Raw genomic sequence first — 20,999 nt, forward strand, 5'->3', positions numbered from 1 at the left:
CACAAAAAAACAAGAACTTTTAAATATTTAATTTGATATAAAAATTGATATTTTTTTTCAAAATTTTATAATACCTGCAAATTTATATTTTATTCAAAAAAATAAATACATTATCGTTTTTTCAGTAACACATAAAATCATATTATAACATCGACGGAGACAGAATAAAATAAAACGTTAAAATCGAGATGTATCTCGCTGCATTGCGCGAATACCCTTCTAGTAATTCTAAATCCACAATATAAAAACAAGATTACATAATTGCTATTTTCTTTAAAACTGGAGACAATATCGAGACACCAACACATATATAAAAACGTATAATACAAGTCAAACCTGAAATCTAAAATGGCAAAATCTTTCAAATCTTTTGGCAAATATTTTTGCAATCTTGGGCGGATTGGGGAACAAAATCTTTTAGATGGGGATGAGATAAAATAATTGGGGCAGAATGGTGGAGTTTCATGGAACATGGGGATGGGTGTCTCTTAGATCTTACACTGGAGCTGGGGATTATTCATATTATCATCCACTTCCCACATGGGTGCTGTCTCATAATATGAAACTATAATAGATCCCAAGACCATGCTTCCATTCAGGTGTTCTGCCAAGTTCAACCCCATCATGCACAATCAACACCCACCCACTTACACTCTTAGAGTACAAACATCGGTAGACCCACTTTTAACATCTCAAACTAATTGTATCTGAAATTGTTCACATATTGGATTCACGGTTTTAAAACATCTATGATAGAGGAGATATATAGTCCTTAATAAGGCAACTTTTTCTCTTCCCCAACCAATGTAGGATCTTACACCTCTAGCCTTCATACCAACTTTTAAATCATTGTGAAAGTTATTGATCGCTCGTGTATTTAAGCTTATAAAGAATGTATAAATCTAACTTTTAATTTCATGTGATAGGGATTGTTTCAGGAGGTCTGGAGTTCAACTCCAAGCACCAATCACTTTACCCATAGGACGCACAATTTACATCCTCCATGATGATAGTGGGACCCATATTGTGAGGACACTGTCAAGGATGACATCATACCCTTTTTTGCAGAATGATATGACATAGGGAAGTAAGCCGAGGTAAAAAAAAAATTGGACCCCTCATGATGCATATTGTTTGTACAAACCATTTAACCATTTTCATATAGCTCAAGCATATTTTGTGTTCTTGATAAGCAAAAAGAAAGTATTGATTACACACACCACTAGTCGGTCATCATCATCCTCTTAATCGTCATTGTCACTTGATAATCGTTGTTGTACGAAGATGTGTGTCGCTACAACCGCCATCATCATTCATCCCCATCCTCATGTCATCATTTGACACTGGCATTGGATATGGTAGATGTGCATGGTCCAGCAGATGTCATAAATGGGACTCCCTTGTATGTAGCCACTCCCTTATCATCCGTGAAAAGATTCTGCACCCACCAACAATTCATGTTAATACATGCACAGTTTTATAATGAATGACGAAAAGAGGTTTTTCTTTATCATGCATATGCATAGACATAAAAGCACCAATACATAAACCAAGACATCAAAGTGTTATTTTCCATTCCAATACCAGTAAGGTATGCTTTGACTTTTGAGGCCAAACTAATTAACTCAAAATCAAAATTGAAATATATTTTTTCCCTTCTTCTTCACAGGCCAGGACTCTTCATGGAAACAGCCGTTCTACCCTTTGGAGTAGAGGTCAGGTCTATATATACATCATATCCCCCTGATCGGTCTGGTTCGATTTGGTTCGGTTTATGTATTTTTCCATGTTTAGCATCATCACCTTTTTGCAGGATTTATAATAACGTTTAAAGCAATTGTCATTACTTGCTCAAATGTTGAAATCCCGATCAATTTTAAATATTCTAAAGTTTGATCTCAAAGTGCAACAAACCGATCTTTTTGAAGACATTAAGCTTCACATGTGCAATGAAAGATGCAATTTCGAAAGATGATTACCGGTGTGATCTTGTCAAGTTGTTTCTTCTTTGGGTTCAAAACGTCTTCTGGCTTCCCTTCATGCCTGTATAGAGAGACATTGGCATTAGTGTCTGACAATAATATTAACATCGAAAGCTCTTTTTATTGTGTTTGAAATATTTAGTCCGGACAGATTTCTTCATATGTGATCATGATACATACCCAGAAAATGTCACACATTCACCAATTTTGGCCCCTTCTGGAACGATCAAAGGCTCTACATTTGTATGATCTGCATTTGAAGCGCATAGCACCTGGAAGATAATAAAAGACCTCTAAAAATGTGTACATGAGAAAGAAAGTTGTATGATCAAAGGCTCTACAGTTGTATTAACACCTGTAATAACTTTGGTATTTTGTTTATTAGTTTGGTAGTCAGAGGTGGAGATGCAAAAAAAGCCCAAGCCCGGTCCAGGCCAGATCTCAATGCCCGATCATTCTGAAATATTAGCAGCAGGCCCTGGCCTAGACCCGGCCTGAAAAAGCCCGGTTAGGCCCGACCTTAAAACACCCTTCAACCAAAGCCCGGCCCAGCCAGGGCCTTTTTTATTGCTTACTGAAAATAGGCTTGGAAGGCCAGGGCCCAGGCCCAAAGAAGCCTGGACCTTGTGCATCTCTAGTTAAATGCCTACTTAAATTTTTTATGAAATCTGACTTTATAGTGGTAGAAATATTAGAAATATTCATAACGAATACAAGTCTGAAACCAAAACTTTTAACATATAGAAGATTTTGGAATACATAGAATTGAAACTGAGAAAGATTGGTGGTGTATGCAAGGGTGTAGGGGAAGAGTTGCTACCAATCCTTCTGAAACCACATCTCTTAACTTTCCAGGTTTGACATTTGTAATTAACGCCACAAGACGGTTCTGCAAGGTCAAATAGCATGAAACAACATTAAGAATGTAGTATCTGTTGATTAAAAAATAGAAAATTGGCTCTAAGAAGTACTCCCTCCGTCCCAAAATAAATGTCCACAATAAAAAAATCATACAAATTTTAGAAATGTATAACAATTACGCTTTTAATCAACTGAATGACAATTTTACCCTTTATAAAAGAGCACACAGTTTTATAAATGAATAATTATTCCATTAATGAATTTTTTCAATCTCATCAACTCTTAAACATTAGTGCATCACAACTAAGGGTAGAATTGGAAATTTAGTAAATTATAAATATCTATTTATAAAAGTGGACACTTTTTTCGGGATGAACTTAAAAAGAAATGTGGATACTTACTCAGGGACGAAAGAAGTTAATAAAATAAATAATAATGGACGAAAAAGATACAGAAAATGAAAAAACTATTCATACCGTCAACTCATCCGGACTGCAATACTTAGCCAGACCACTGACCACCTGCCGGCATTTACCCTCCCCAACATCTATTTCCTCAACTAATAAACTGAACCATGAACATGAAGATTCCGAGCAAAGTCAATGACAATCATATAGAGAACAGATTTTGATCAAGAAGATTTTAATAGCTAATACAAATGGAGAAGATGGAATAAGCAACCCATTTACCTGTCGGCTGATGGATGTTTGGATGCTTTTCGAATGAGTCCAATCTGTATTTTTAATAAACTGACACTTAAGTCTTTATCTTTGTCATCTGGAACCTTTTCAGGCAATTTCTTCTTATCTGTGGCAGCTTCTGTATTTCCTGTTGCTTGTTTCTTTGGCTTCATGAGAAAAACACAAAGTAAACTTTCTACAATAACAATATTGTACCCGAAATTAGTAGCATAGCATAATCTAAATTGAGTTAGAGAGCACAAATAGCATGCAAGATTAAGAGGTATTACACGTGGAGTATGTTAGAGCTTTATGTTAGTTAACATATCTGAGGAAGTTAAGCTAGTTTCCTAGTTAAGCAAGTTGTTAGTTTGTGATTGTTCTTCCGAAAGTTGTTAGCTAGTCTAGTGGTTTAGTCCTTTATAAATAGTTTGTATTCTTTCTCAGTGGCAATTAAGCATTATGAAAAGTCTTCTCCCATACATCTGATAAGAAGTCATGCAATCTATATTCTGAGCAACAGAACACAGAGTTGAGATAATGTTCGATGGCTATAACCAACAAAAGGAAGACTACATATTTCTTCCAGTGATCATGCAAAGAACCCAAAAACTTATTAATAAACGCAGAAGTCTGGGTTAACGGGAAGAAAGATTCCTTTAGAACTACAAATCACTGATTTGGCAAAATAAGTCTATATAAGAAGTAATGCATCTGTAGGGATGAGCTCTCATATCGACATATTTAAGGCAAGCATATTTCATTATATTAAAACAGAATACACCCTTTACATCTTGTCATTTTATGTGAATAAATTTTGTTACTAAATTTCGACCAAGATTTTTCAATTTGTAATATTTGTAGCAAAGTTTTAATATGGATATCGAAGTATTTTCCGAAGGGTTTAAAAATTAAAACAGATTTTAAGTTTCAAAATAACATTCGATTTCTACGAGTTGAAATATAGCTCCTATCTAGAATGAAGATATCACAAAAGAAACACTGAAATCTAAAGTCTAATAAATCTAGTTTATTTATGCACCTACAACACTTCTTTAAAATGTTTATTTACTGATTTCTTTACTTTCTTCTTTTCTTCAATATTCTTTGAAGAAATTACTTCTTAAAACCAATAAATATAGAAAGACAAAGAACAGAAGTGCATATAAATAGATATGCACTAGCTCTGATGCAAAAGAAAAATAATATCCTTTCAATTTAAAATGTATTCAGTAAACAATAACAAATAAACATACAAGGATTATACAGCCCAACAACAATATAGCACCTTGGTTTTAAAAAACGCGATGCGGTCCGATGCGTTAAGGGTCCTGGAAGCCGATGCGTGATGCGTGATGCTGATGCGCTCGCATCATGCACGTGATGCGCCCGGTATTCAAAAAATATTTATAAATTAATTCTACATATCAATTTCTACCTTAAAAATACTTACCTATCAAAATACTTCATTTATAACATAAAGTAGTTAAAAAAGTGGCATTAGAATCTTAAAAAGTTCGTGAATCAGAATAACAGAAGTACATAACACACAAACTACTACCATGAAAAACACAATTACACAAGTAAATGTCTAATAGTCCTAATCCCTAAACTAAATGACCAACCAAGTGACCAACTAATACTCCCCAAATAGACTACTGCTGCTGCTGGACCGCTGGTATTGACTATCGAGTATCGACTACTGCTGTCGGCTTCTAAGTTCTATCGATTAGGTTGCTTCGCTACTCGCTACTCGCTAACAGTCAGTCACTCACGTTCTATCGCTAACAGTCACTCAGGTTCTATTTTACATAACTAAGAAGCCCAACTAAAAAAAGCCCAACTAAAAAGCCCAAGTAAACACTAAAAAGGGAGCCCAAAACGCAACATACATGATGCGCTGATGCCTAAGTGATGCACGCATCGTGTGATGCGTAGGTGATGCGTTCGCATCATGGAATCGCATCGCATCAGACTCGTTGATGCGTTATGTCCAACGCATCAGAGCGCATCACGCATCAGAGCGCATAATGCGCGCATTTTTAAACCAAGTATAGCACTGAATTTTATATCAGAACCTGACAGTAATCTAGATTGACCATGGCCCATATGGTAATTGTGGGTGAGAACAGCTGTCAGGATAACCGCACTATCATGTATAAAGAAAATAAACATGTTTCAAAACCAAAAGTAAAAATGTCTTACCATGTCAAATTTTTTCTCAGAGCCAGCTCCTGAAGTTGCTGCTTTCGCATTTGGGACAGCCTTTTTCGTATTTGGCTCAGCTTCCACCTTTGCTGCCGGTTTTGCCAACTGAAAAGAAAATATAGAAGAATTTTTTTCAAAGGCATAGAATGTATTAAAAGTGCTTTTTTACAAGTGGGCTTGTAGCCCAGATGGCACAGACTACCCTTCAACGGCTTGGAGGTTTGACAAAGGTAATATAGCAAAGCACATTGCACATATTCACAAATACATGCAAACCTCTAAGACATATTCATGCACTTCCATAAGGTGCCAGTACTTCTATGCAGGCAAAAAAAAACATAAACCTGTGCCAGATATCACTAGAAATGCATATGTTATATTATCCGACCTGACTGCCAAAATATTTTGTTTCTCCCAGATCTAGCAGATATGCTATAATCAATAGCTCAAGAAACCCCCTTCCTAAGTTATGAAGAGTAAGATCCCAAAGGATGATAATATTTGAGTGTGACCAAGGTCAAAATGGGCAGTAACATGCCATACCAAGCTCAAATTTACATGCTACACAAGCAACTGCTAAATAAATAAAGATGTTAACGTAAGTTCTACCACCTTTTCAAAATGACCGAAAGAACCTTTGTGCAAAGAGGAACCTTCACTAACACTTTGATCACCAAATAAACATCTGTACCAAACTGCACAAAGGCAGGATAGCAAATGCACATAAGATGGGCAGAAGCTCAAATTGAGAATCGCCCTAAAGAAATCTAAGGTCTAAATCAACTATTGCTTTGAAAAATTCAGCACAAGTAGAACCAACACATAACACGGTTTATTACTTAGTGAAATTTATATAGATTCTACTCACTGGAGGATCGAAAGGGGCCTTCTCTAGCACAATCCACTTAAATAGATCTCCAAAGTCATGCTTATTCTGCAAGATGAATCAGAATAAGTTAGTGCAAACTGCAAAGGTAAAAAGCAGGGCAGTGCCTCCCATTGCGACAAGGAAGAAGCAAACGAACTAACAGGATCATGAAGCATTACATTTTCACAATCCACCTTGATGTTGATCCAAAAATGTCATAATTACGAGGGGACCCCAACAGCTTAGCACATAAAACTGATGGTAGTTTGATTAATTTTAATCATTAACCTGGATAAGTGATACCAATAAGTGGTAGGTATCACTTATCAGTGTTGATTATTTCAATTAACAGCATTATAACATCACTTCTGCATTACTTAAGAAGATTAAGAATTCAAATCCCAAAACTTTGTCTTCACTCTTGAATACTTGATATTTTTACTTAACAGCCTTTAGAGGATGTAATATCCGATAAGCAAGATGAAAAATTATATTAAGCAAATAATATGTGCAAAGTGCTATTGCTTTAAAGCTTTAAAACATTGATCAAAATAATGCAAATGTTTCATCAATAAGTCAATGTTGGTGCAAATGCTACTTTTGGTTATATGTACATGTACATTTTAGACCAAGTTTTGATGATTGACAAACAAGTCCTTCATAGTAATGAGTTTGCATTTCAAGTGTTTGTTATTACTTGTTACACATTTATGTGAGAAGAGAAGTTCCCAACAAGTAGTTGAAGCTTGGGATTCGACAATAGGAAATGTACCGAAACGACAATACATTATGAAGCTTCAGATCGAGGAATATCAAGGATGAACGTTAATGTAAACAAGTAAATTCAATTCAATCAATCTACGTTTAACATGAATCATTAATTGCCAAACAAATTAATTTTATAAAATTAATGTTTTTCAGGGAAAAAGGGATAAACTTCTAAAAAGCAGGAAGCATTTATGGGGAATTAGGTTCCACATACATCCACATGGCATCGAGGGCATCCATGAGTTCGTTACATTATTGAAGGTACAAAGAATCAATTATTCCAATCTTAACCAATTGTTCAAAGATAAGATGCAATATGCATCCATCCAAGGCAACCCTAGTCCACATGCATATATCCATATTCAATATGTTTGAAACATATCTAAAAAAGTAGTTCATGGTATATTGCCTTGCATGCATATTTGGAAGCATCAATCAGGAAGAAGATGAGATTATCATGCTCAGACAACAAACAGTTTATGCTTTATCTCAAACCCAACAATTGATGGGTGAAAAATAATACATCTCTTTACCAATATATTATTTAGTACAACATAGTATATGGCATTGTTAGAGGTTATGAATTGCACGGATGATGTGTTAGTTATTTCAGAGATTTACTTTATTTTCCTTTTTTCGCTCCTTGTTTTGTTTTAAGTGCAAGGGTGATGATGGTTGAGATATCCTTTTACATATACATGTGATTTCTTTGTAAAAGTCTGATTGCAGTTTTCCTCTAACAGAAGATATAAGACATCATATGTTTTCTTCCATGTCGTCCATGGCCACATGCGAGAGAATAGAGATGGAGCAGAAAAGTTGAAGAATGGTGGCAAACAAGCCTCAGATAAGTGAGATTGCCCCAACCACGTAAATAACTAAAAAAAACAATTGAACCAGCCAAAGAAGCTCCTACAGCTGTTGAATAACATATAACTTATACATAAGACATAGTTATTGCAAACATGAAAACAATATTTAGAACTTCATAAACTGGTGTCCTAGTTTCATAGTGCTAGAAATTTTGTACTAAGAACAAATTCGAAAAAGTACATGATATCTCAAGGAAAAGAATTCCCATTACCTGGATGTAATCCATCCATCTCATCAGATGTGGCAATTTATTCTTGTCTGAGACTGGAAGACCAATCTATCATCAACAAACAGCAAATATCAGGTATGAATGTATGACATAAATCAAGGTTGAGAAAAGAATAACTTTACAAAGTTTGTTACTAGAAAGAAAATGGAAAGTATAAGCCGGCATGAGCAAATCAAAAATTATATAAGTACATAACACCCACACATAAAACAGCAAATCATTAAAATATGCATGTTGAATATTATGCCGTCAATTTTATAAATCCCCAATAGCTAGTTGTTCCTACGATCATTCAATGCAAGGATTCTTACTCAACAGAGAGAGAGCAGTTCATGCCCTAAATGCAGTATACCTATGGATATGCAATGACCATGGTGAAAGCTGAGTTGTCACAGAAGATAAATATTACTTACCACGTACGGATGAACAGTGGAAAAAACAATTACATCAGCTTCAGAAGGTGTGGATCCGCCACCCACAAGAACAGAGTTATCAGTCAAATATTTGTTTAATTGGTTCAGACCATCTGAACATCCCTTGGAATCGGATGGGAAATTCTCAGCAAAGATCACCCACTTGTTGAACTGCCAAAAGGTGAGAACTAAGATCAACATAAATGCTCTTTTATTTCACCATTCAGATAAAAAAAATAGAGGCAGAGTAACATGATTCCTGTTTAGATTTTACTTTTAGCTCATGGATGCAATACAACATCCTCAAAACCGATATCAACTCACCTCCTCGTTGTTCTCAAGAGCAGTCTTCATGATGCTAACACTCAAGCTTTTAAGGTCATTCCTCACATCGTCCAAGAATTTTGCCTGTGTAAAAGATGTTGATAAAGGTTCAGGACACATATTATAATTGACATATCACAAGTCAACCAAGAAAAGTTCATAAGCTATTTCTATACAAAAAGATTAAGACTGCATATATGCCAGAGAAATAAAAAAAAGAGGTCATTTCTTCATATTGCCCCAAGTGTTCTATTGAGCATAGTGTTTAATCAGAAAATTAAAAAGGCAGACTGAAATCAAGTAATCAAATTTGCAACAACAAAGAAAACCATAGACCTTCAACGTATTTGGCATCATTTATTAATTGTAGAAAGTAAAGAAGAGAATGAAGTGCAGAAGACAAAGACTTGATTTCATGTCATGACATAGAAACGGTTCTAAAGAAGTTAAAAAGTAGTAATGGACGGACATAGAATTGAGAGTGGGATGAGCATTTGAGAATGGACATGGCAACTTTAGACATTTCTAAAGGCATGAGCTCAGATAGAAGTTTATAGAGACGCAGAACTAGGGTCTAGTGTAGCAGAATTTCTGCAAAGACTTTGGGATTGTGGTTGAGGGAGTGGGTTGGAGTGATAGAGGGCTAGCAGGGGGAAGGGAGTGGGGGCAGAGACCTTACAGCTAGGTATCAGAGTCCTAGGTTAGGTAGCAAGTTCTCTTTGGTGGGGTAGCAATTAGCATGGAGTAGCTTTCGTGTCCAAGATGTGGTCTGTCGGCTATTTTACATGTTAGGTCGATTAGCTGTACCATACTTGTTTAATCTTTTGTAAGGTTGTTTAATATGCGTACTTGCTCTTTTATTTGCTCTTCCTGTCTTCCAAACTTAATCTATTATTTTTTGGCATATTTTCGTGGTAGCTTAAGAGTCCGAATATTTTGCAAAACCTGTTTTGGACAAAAGTTCTTCCACAAGCTGGGGTCTTCACAAAAACAGCCTCTCTATCTCTTGGGGTAAGGGGTAGAGGAAAGGTTTTCCTACATTTCACCCTCCCCATACCCTACTCAGGGTGTCAGGGTGGGACCTAAACGGTTCTTTTGGTTTGGTTTGGTTTGGTTTGGTTTGGTTTAGAAAAACGTAGAATTGCTGGACTGTGTGTCATAAAGAGATAGCTCAACAAATAAAATCATTTTGATGACTACTAGAAAAAAAACTAGGTGATGCAATCTACAGATGCCATAGTTGAATGACATTTGAGTGAGTTTGGTGAAGATAACAATTACTAAACAAAAGCACCGATCCTTATTAGTTCGATAATACATAAATTCCTGAATCGGCACGCTATACAAGTAATCAAGCAAATAATTAAGATGATAACCATCAAATTTGATAATCAAGCTCATGCTGCAAAAATAAAAATCAGACATGACTTGATTAAGCTGAGATGCATGTATAAAGCTAGGTTTCAACTTACAGTGTTCATAGATCGGTATTTACAACGAAACTAAAAAAATAGTAATAGAATTACTGAACTGCATATCATAAAGAGACAGCTCATCGAACAAAATCGTGGTATTGACTACTAAATATGCCGATGCAACTGATCAACATAGAACAAATTAGGTAATGCAATGCAGATGGTTAACATTTGATTGCACACCCAGTCTATGTGTTCATTTGGTGAAAGATAAGAATTACTAACCAATGGCACCAGAACTTATTTCTTCCATAATACATAAGTTCATAAGTAGAACAAACTATGTCAGCAATCAAGTAAATACATAGAACAATAACTATCAAAATCGATTGATTAAACTCAAGCAGCAAAAATCGAAATCAGATATCAGATATGATTTGACTGAACTGAAATGCGCATAGAAGTCTAGTTTGAAACTTACAGGTTCTAGAGATCGGGATTTACAGAGAGCCGATACGATTGTTCGCTTTCTTTCCAAAACGACGCCATCATTTTCACCAGACGCCATTGTCGAGATTACTAGCTCGCCTGTGTTTCTGCTGTGGTTTGGTTCTCTTGGCTAGTCAGCTTAGGGCTCGATTTTATTTCACGGGCTTGGGCCGGTTCAAGATTTTAGACGGGCCTTATGTAGAAGCAATATTATTCGCTCTTCGTAGTTCGTAGTAAAACTGAAGTTTCTCAAATTCAATTGATAACGAAGGATCGGAATTCTAATATTTTAAGGGGATGTTTGGGATTGCTTATAAAAATAATTTATTGAATTATTTTGGTGTGACACCGGTAATAAGCACTTTTGAGTATTTTGATAAACAACTTATACCGGTAATAAGAAGTTTTTGAAGAAGTTGAATTATTCTAACTTATAATAAGGAAATAAACATTTTTGTATAAAAGCATAAATTGTTTCAAATAAGCAATCTCAAACACCCCATAAATTTAATTAAAATTTTAATTTTTCTGAATTTAAAATATGAAATGATGTATTTAAACTGTGCGGTTATTATTTGTAAGCAGCTTAACGAGTTTAGTGAAAAACTCATAGTTTATTCGGTCAACTATATATATGATTAAATGGAAGTAACTTAATAATACTAGAAGGGTACTCGCGCAATGCAGCGAGATACATCTCGATTTTAATGCTATATTTTATTTTTTGTCTCTGTCGATGTTATAAGACGATTTTATGTGTTATTAAGAAAGCAATAATGATCTATTTTTGAATAAAATATAAATTTGAAGATATCATAAAATTTTGAAAAAAAATCTCATTTTTTATGTAATTTCTTTAAATTTTTTATTATAATTTAATTTAAGTTTAATGATGAAATAACTTATTTTTGGTTTGATAATATAACATTTTATAAATATAATAATTAAGTATTCTATTAGAACTCAGTGATTGTACTAATTATATTTTAGATTTTTTATATTTAAAATGAGATGTTTATCCTGTATTTGATTTTTATCTGCAGTTAGTTACACGAATTTAGATATGCAGCTTTAATAAGTTGTATTTACGCATAATCTACTTGTAATCTTGAGTTTTAAGTAACATGCATAAATAAACAATATTTTATGCATAAAAAGTGGTTTTTAAGAGTTTTTGTCAAATGTTTTATAATATAGTATAGATAGAAAACGATTTATTTTATAAGAATCTAGGGGAGTTTTATGCAGACAACAAGTTTTTTTCCAAACATGTCTTACACAATTATAAAGACACTTTTTCCATCTAAAAAAAACATTCTAAACTAAAACCTTCATATTATTAATCAATATTCATACAAAATTTAATGGAAACTAACCAAACAGACCCTAACCTCCCGTCACTTTTGGTGATAGAAGGGTGACATTTATTTAACATAATATAAAATTTAAGGGTTGTTTACCAAACATTTACCCGGTAAACGATTACTGGTGAAATTTAACACTATCATTTACTTACCGGTTAAGATTTTAGTCCACCAAAACGGTATCGTATGCAACAATTTACTCTGTAAGCTCTTACCATGGTAAGAGTCGGCGTCTTCACTTACCGGGTAAGACTCTTGATCATTGTCTCGCTCTTATCGAGTTTGATTTTTGGTCTTTACCATATTCATCCGTAAGGTAATGTAACTTGATGTTCACTTACCCAAGTAAACATTTGGTAAACGGCTCCTTAGTAAAAGTTAAGAAAATAAGACATGTACGTATATAAAAAAAATCATATTTTTATCTTAAATACAAAATTTATAAATTACAGGCATCAAACTTTTTTGGTGAAAACAAGATATATAAAAAATAAAATGTATAATGTAAAAAAAAACAAGTTTTTTTGAAATTTATAGTGCATTTATATCCACCTATGCGATTACGATGTTGTAATCGGTTTTGAAAGTAGACAATTTTTGTATTAATCAATTCAACCAAGATAATGAACGATGTGGTGATGTGATATGTATCATTTTTAGGAGTTCCCACTTCCGAATAAGTATCAACTCCAAAAGTATGTCAAGGACAAATTCTTAATGGTATACAAACAGTTCAGATTTAATGATCGTGAAAACACATCGTCCTAAAAAGTATAATCGCATCCTAACATTTTTAAATCATAACGTATATAAAAAATACAAGCTAAACTCTATCTCACTTCGTGAAGGGCATAGTCACTTGCCAAAACCCTATTATTGAAAATCATAGTCACTCTGCTAAAAACACTGTTGTTTAATAGCATAGTAGTCTCTTAAAACACTGTTGTTGAAGAGCATAATTGGCTTGATAAAAACACTGGTGTTGAAAAGCATATTCGTCAATATCGTGTTTCATAAATTCATACGAGTGCTTTTAACTCTTTCCTTAAAATAGAATACTGACTATTTTTACTCCGTGTATTGAGGTATACGTATCTTGTCATCCCATTTTAGATATACACATATAGTTTTCTAAGTCAAACAACTTGGAGAGATAGTGTTTTTCTTTGAATGCAAAGCACCACTTAGGTACGTGCAATAAAATCAACGTTTCATAAAAAGGAATTATATAGCAGCCGACCTCTCAATGTCGTCTTGTAATCCATTTTATCATGTCATTCTCCTACACATAATAGCAAACTCGGGACAAATCTAATGTGTTATGTGTCACAACTATGAATACAACCTTCCTATCTGCTATCATTTTTCATGACAACATGACTCTCAAGTCAAAACTATACGTGTATATACAAACAACTACATATATATATATATATATATATATACACATAGGAAGAGAGAGAGAAATAAGGGTTCAAACAAAAAACATATTCATTTTATGAAAACACTTGTTTACTATAGTGAATCACATATGATACTTAATTAAAGATGCGAACGACCTCTAGTACGACCTAGGTTGCAGGTCAAGTCGCTCGTACACAACTAGGTCCACTCACGTGTTTTTATCACACGCGATAAAATGTATTATAGATGTGATACTATAATTCATCACAAAACGTGATATTAAATCAGAGATGAAATGACATTTGGCGCGACCTAAGTCAGATGACACATTGTTTGCACACCACCAAGTCCTCTCACGTATATTATCATACGTGATAAATGTGTTTTCACATTTTTGTAAAATAAAGATGTTTCCATTTGAACCTTCACCTGTATACGTGCGTCTGTTCACGTGTATATTGATCACAAAACACACGTACCTATCTCCATTTCTTGCAAAACCGAAACATGAAACTTGCATTGGTCCAACGATTTATTTAAACTTCAGGATATTTAAGATCGTCCTACATATATATTGTTTCACAGACTTTTCTATTACACCAATTCGAAACACAACATACTGTTTAACGCGACAATTATTTGGAAAAAAAAAAGAACACATAGCCATGTGATATACACTTAAAAAGGTGTATGACATGTGATATAAACAACAACAAAAATCACAAGAAGTATTAGGGACTTTGCAATAAAGGGTATTTTAATTATTTGATGGTTTTTTAAATGAAATAATTTGTATAAATATTGCAATAATTCATTTTGATGGGGGGGACTTCTGTAACATGGACATGGGTATTCGCAAAACCCCTTTTGACAGATAAAATTGACGTAACGGTAGCCTTGTTCTTTTGTCGTTACGTCCTTGGCCCTTACCTCTTTTTTCCGTTTGACTCCGTCAATTGTGGCGTTTTCTTTTTACGATTTTGTTTGACCTTTATTATTTTTAATTGTTTATGTCTATGTCAATTACCAGAACTACACCTGCACATCATTTCTATTTTTTTTTTCTATTTTTAGTTTTTTTGCTTATGCTTTTCAGACTAGCATTTTACCACACATGTTTAATTATATCATATATTTATGGGTTTTAAGATATAATTTAGGATAACTGAAGGTGTTCGGACCTTGTTTTTATTTTTATTTTTTAATAATTGTGAGTGTAAAGTCAAATTAAAATATCTTCAATGGGTTTTTTAAAATGATATATTTAAAGGTTGTTTGTTTACTTCTTAATAGTTCTATTAAGATTCAACCTCCGCATCGTTAAGAGATGAATCTTGTTTGGTAAAAAATTATTTTGTCTATTAATGGTTTTAAAAGTCTTTGAATGATTTTGTATCATGAGTCTCTCTTAATCATTTAGCGTTCTAATTCTAAAACAATTATCGGACAATTATATTTCATTTTGCACTATATCATGAGAGTCTTTTAATCATTCTGAATTTCTGACCACTTAATCATTATGCATCAAACAATTCAACAACTATCAAACAACCACTTAAAATCAAAATCTTTAAATTGAAATTAATGTTCATCTCCAACAGTTTCTCGAGATTATAATATTAATTTTATTATTAAAATATCCAATATATTTCATAATATATTATTTCTTTGTCTTGTAAATTTAATTTCAAACATTCTTATTGGTAGGAGTATTAGAAAAAACTAGAAGGGTACTCGCGTAATACAGCGAGATAAATCTTCATTTTAATGTTTAATTTTTATTATTTGTCTCTATCGATGTAATATAATTTTATGTGGTTTTGAGAATTCGATAATGTTTTTGTTTTTGAATGAAATACAAATTTGAAGATATCATAAATTTGAATGAAATATAAGTTAACTATTTAGTAGTTTTCGTCTTTTTGGTGTAACTTCTTTAATACAATTTTTTATTATAATTTAATTTAGGTATAATAACAAAGTAATTTATTTTTGGTTTAATAATATAATTTTTATTAAAGATAATAACTAAACGTTTGGTTAGAAAATTGATAATTATCTTGATTATATTTTAGAATTTTTATATTTTAAAATGAGATGTTATCCGTAATTAGTTACACGAATTCAAACATTGAGCTTTAATAAGTTGTACTTAATACATAATTTACTTGTAATCTTGAATTTTAAGTAATATGCATCAATATACAGTACTTTATGAATAAAAAAATGATTTTTAAGAGTTTTTTGTCAAATGTTTATAATATAGTATATATATATTTTTCATAAGTAATCATTTTTGGATAGTTTTTCAAATTTGGAGAATTTCACTTTATGTCTTCTACTTTTTACATTTTGAATAAGGTTTTAAAGAATTTATTGAAACAAAAATCTTTAAAGAATCTGTTGTAGATGTTTTATAGCGCACTTCTTCTAATCCATGAGACTCTGAAAAACAACCACAAAATCCCTCAACGACCTTGGAATGACTCAAACGGGTTACTTGTGTGAAGATGTTCAGATAAAACTATATTTATTTTGATTAATATTATAATTAAATGAAATTAACGTAGTTTTCATTCCCGTTGTGTTCAAATGAACACTAATTTGGTTATCTGATCATCTAAAAGAGAAAATTTTAAAACTGTTTTGAACAATGAGTGTTTTATAAATTAGTAATTGATGATATAAATTGATTTTTAAGTTGTTTTGTCATCTTCTTTTCTAGTTATTTTTTAAAGAAAAAAACTGAAAAACGTTTGACAAATAAAAGTTGACGGGACTATATATTAAATCAATAATGCATCTTTGTGTGTGTACTAATATGTCATAATCATTGTTTAGCCGTTAACAACGGACTATTTATTTATAACAAATAAAATAGTCACTATAAGGCAACTATACATGAAGTATTAACAAATATAAAAAAGAGAAGCATGGCCATGTATGACGTATTTGCCCCCGACTATGCTTCTGGTTTATGTTGTGATACATCTCCATCACGTCTAATCCCTTATGGGTTCGGGGTCAAACAAACCTCAGTGGACATAAAAAACCCATTTAGTAAAAAAAATATAATATATATATATATATAACCTCGTTTGCTACTTCGTTATCTGTCAAATTGGGGAATCCGCTGCCATACTAATGGCAACCCATGTGTTAAATGTCGATCTATGTTTCTCACCAAATGATTTTTCCACTTCCCTTTGTATTTTTCCAAATTTTTAATGCTTTTGTTTACAAATGTTTATACTTTTATTTTAAAATCACAAAACAAATATAGGTTAGGGGTAACATGAATGACAAACTTAACATTGTGTGACATCATTTACTATTTGTATAGTCATGTCACATTTTATCGTTTATTGTGTTCATAGTCGTGTCACATTTTAAGCAAACTTGGGTGACTTTGTTGACATATTATATATATATATATATATATATATATATATATATATATATATACATACAGAGAGGAGCGTTCAAATAAAAACTTGTCTCATTTGTGTAAACCGTGTAAATCAATTTCATCCATCTATTTTCTTGATCAATGGCCAAGATTAGTTTACTTTATTTTAGGAAATTAAAAAATATATATATATTAAAATTTTATTTTATTTCAACAGTAAGGACAAAAATGGTAAACAAAATTTAACATTTGGTAACATCTTTTTCGATATTAATGACACTATTTTCAATTTTTAAAGCAATATATTATTTTTAACTTAAAATCACATCTATCAATAAAACATATAAAAAAAATGAATATAACACATCATATTCAATTATATAGAGTGAATCGTTTTAAATTTTGAATTACATTATACGAACGAAATTGGTTTCACCATGAAAATGTTTCGGTTTACATAATTTATTTGCAACAATACCCGGTTTCACGTTCATGAAACCTGTTTCATTTTCCTTTTCATAATTTATTTTCAAAATGCACCGGTTTCATTTTTTTTTTCATCAACAAAATGGATCAACTACACCATCAATGCAACGGTTTCACCATAAAAATGTTTTGGTTCACCTAATTTATTTGCAACATGAACCGGTTTTACGTTCATGAAACCTGTTTCATTTTGTGGATTTTTTTGTGTTCATCTACGTTCTGATTATTTCATTCTATAATTCAATTATTTTATCAAGACACGTTTCCTGATTATAACTCATGACAATATATGAAATCCAAAATTTTAATATTTTAATATAATTAAATATTTAAATGTTACCATTTATACAATTTCATTTATTATGTTTCCTTAATTAAGATTTATTAATAACTTCCATATTTAATAGAAATATTGTAAATGACCAAAATACCCTTATTGATTAAATTTAATTAGAAAAAATAAATAAAATTTTCTAATGGTCGAAATTGGTTTACACGGTTTCTTAGAAATGCACGGTTTTCATTTGAACGTGCCCCTATATATATATCAGAAAAATTATAAAAATCTTGTTTATATCTACTCTTTTTTATTGTTGTTAGTTTGTGAAAATTGATGAAACTCTTTTGTGATATTATAGAATTAGACGATGTTGAACTTGATTCTAGTTTAAGTCTCGTTTTTATTAGGTTGCATAATAACTCTATTAGTGAAGTTCTTTTATAAGTAGTTTAAGATAAAAAGTATCCCTGTAATAATCTCTTTGGGTTTATGGCTTCAAATACATCTCATCATGAAACATTTGTATGTCAACAACTAGGGGTGCTCATAGATTGAGTTAATCGGGTTGAAGACATTTGAACAGCCCAATCTAATGATTGCGGTTTAAAAATCTTAACCCAACCCAACTCAAAGTGCAACCCACCCCAACCTAAAATGTACGGCTTGATCGGGTTGGTCAAGTTGATTATTTGGTACATTAAAATATTCTTCTAACCTTGAATATGTTATTTCTCTACTTATAATTTTTTTTCATCATCAATCATTTGATACAACTTATCCATACCTCTTACGTATACCACATTCAATTAATTTTCTTAATTTACATATATATGTTTACAGTTACTGAACATATATACAAATGAGTTACATAGAGACGAATAATAGATTGAAAATATGTATATATATGAAAAGCGTACGCGATAGTGTAATTATCTAATGTATATACTAATATAAACTCAACAATCATATTAAATCCAATAAATAAAATGATATCGGGTTTATTGGATTGAGTTGAGAACATATAATAGTAACCAAATATCAACCAATACCTATGGTTTGAAAATTTTACAACTCGATTAGATACCAGGTTGCTTCGGGGTTGAGTTATTTCACGTTAGGTTAGTTGGGTTTTTGAGCACCCCTATGAACAACATTATCGTTGGGTAACATTTTATATATTAACCATGACAATGCCAACATCTAATTTAGATTTGTAATTAGTGTTCACCATACACTATTAAGCACTTCTATTTTGTGCAAAAGTAAAAAATTAAATTGTAATTCGAAATATATTTTATACTCTTGTTTTTTCAAAAAACACAGCGTAATAAAATTCATAATACCACGTTTTTACGAGTTCTATTTTTTTTTTCTTTTTGTATCAACTGCTTCAAAACCAGTCCATCAATTCACGCCCAGAACAAATTCTTAATGACCAGCTCTCGTCATTGTCACAATTTTTGTTTCAAATTTGTTTACAATACGATACAGTTTTACAAATACGCAGGCCCCTAGAATTTTAATGCATAGTTGATTTTCAATAAACCAGTTTCATGGGTCTTTATCACAATTTATTATCAGTTACATGAAAGTCCAAAAACACTCATAATAATAAATTAAAAGTACACTCTCTGAAGTTTTTATTATAACTAACATTAATCGTACATATATTCATTAATGATTAATAACATTCAAAAGAAAATATTCATTAATGATTAACAACATATAAATTCATTAATTTTGAATAAAATATAATTCAAAAACACCATTGATGAGATGAAACGATGGAGAAAAACAGGACGAAATAGGGATTGTTTGGTAAAACAGAGGTTAAAATAGAGGACGCCATTAATTATTATTTTTAATTAAATTTTATAAAAAATAGGAATTTTAAATAGAAAAAAGAAGGGTTTAAAAGTTGGGAGGAGAGAGTGTGGGGACCCCTGACTGCAAATATTGAAAAAAAGGAAGGGGTCAAAAGGCAAACAACCAAAAGTAGCTGTCTATCTGAACGCCGATCACATACCTTTAATTTAATTACATCACCTACCCCTCCATCTTCCCCTTTTACCTTATTTAATGACACACCACAAATTTTACCTAAAAATACATTTTTTTTATAACTATACACTTTGTATTGAATAGGTTGTAAGGACCCGATCATGCCCCTTTTCAACTCCAAAGTATGGCTCAGCGCAACTCGGGACTACAAAAGTTTAGAGATTTTTGTTTATTTATTGAGAACGAGTTTGAAAGATCTAGGTCCGCGCCTGAGAAAGCATAAATCTTGTGCTTTTGTATATAGATAACATTATGTCGTGGTATGTCGATAAGGTCAATATTCAAATCTAAGGGGTTGTTTGGTAATTGCTGAATGGTTTGGGTGTAGAATGATTAAGAGACTCTCATGATATAGTGCAAAATGAAATATAATTGTTTGGTAATTGTGTACAATGAAATTAGGGCTCTTAATGGTCAAGGAAGATCCATTATACAAAATCATTCAGAGGGTTTTAGAACTATTAACAAACAAACTTTTATTTTACAAACAAGATTTATTTCTTAAGGATTCAGAGGTTGTCTCTTAATGGAACTATTAAGAGATAAACAAACAACCCCTAAGAGTCACAATGAAGGGTGACGTGATGTCTCGTTAAAAATTGTATTAAATTGAAATATATTTAGTTTTAGTTTTTCAAACAATATATTTATTTTTAGAGAAATTATTCACAAATTTATAATAGACTTGTTTTTATATCATAGATTTATATTATCTATACTATATTATAAAGCATTTGGCTAAAACTCTTAAAAACTCTTAAAACTCTTAAAAACTCTTAAAACTCTTAAAAACTCTTAAAAACTCTTAAACCATATTTCATCCCTATCCGATTTCATCCCATCTGAATTCGTGTAACTAACTGCAGATAAACACAATCAAATACA

The 20,999-nt window shown here is 32.0% G+C and overlaps 1 protein-coding gene across 1 annotated transcript; it reads right to left on the reverse strand.

Annotated features, from left to right (window-relative positions):
• Positions 1–1,099: 1,099 nt before the first annotated feature.
• LOC112515769 (aminoacyl tRNA synthase complex-interacting multifunctional protein 1) lies at positions 1,100–11,249 on the reverse strand. The gene is made up of 12 exons (XM_025122699.1): positions 11,103–11,249; positions 9,207–9,290; positions 8,883–9,053; positions 8,452–8,517; positions 6,600–6,665; positions 5,729–5,836; positions 3,533–3,690; positions 3,320–3,410; positions 2,803–2,871; positions 2,163–2,254; positions 1,980–2,043; positions 1,100–1,438 (listed from the first exon to the last, which is right to left on the reverse strand). Exons 1-12 carry the CDS (start codon positions 11,187–11,189, stop codon positions 1,334–1,336), a joined length of 1,161 nt encoding a protein of 386 aa, XP_024978467.1. The 5' UTR covers positions 11,190–11,249; the 3' UTR covers positions 1,100–1,333.
• Between the last annotated feature and the right edge of the window lie 9,750 nt (positions 11,250–20,999).

Source organism: Cynara cardunculus, assembly GCF_001531365.2.
Source record: "Cynara cardunculus var. scolymus isolate 2C chromosome LG 1, CcrdV1, whole genome shotgun sequence".
Taxonomy (NCBI): Eukaryota; Viridiplantae; Streptophyta; class Magnoliopsida; order Asterales; family Asteraceae; genus Cynara; species Cynara cardunculus.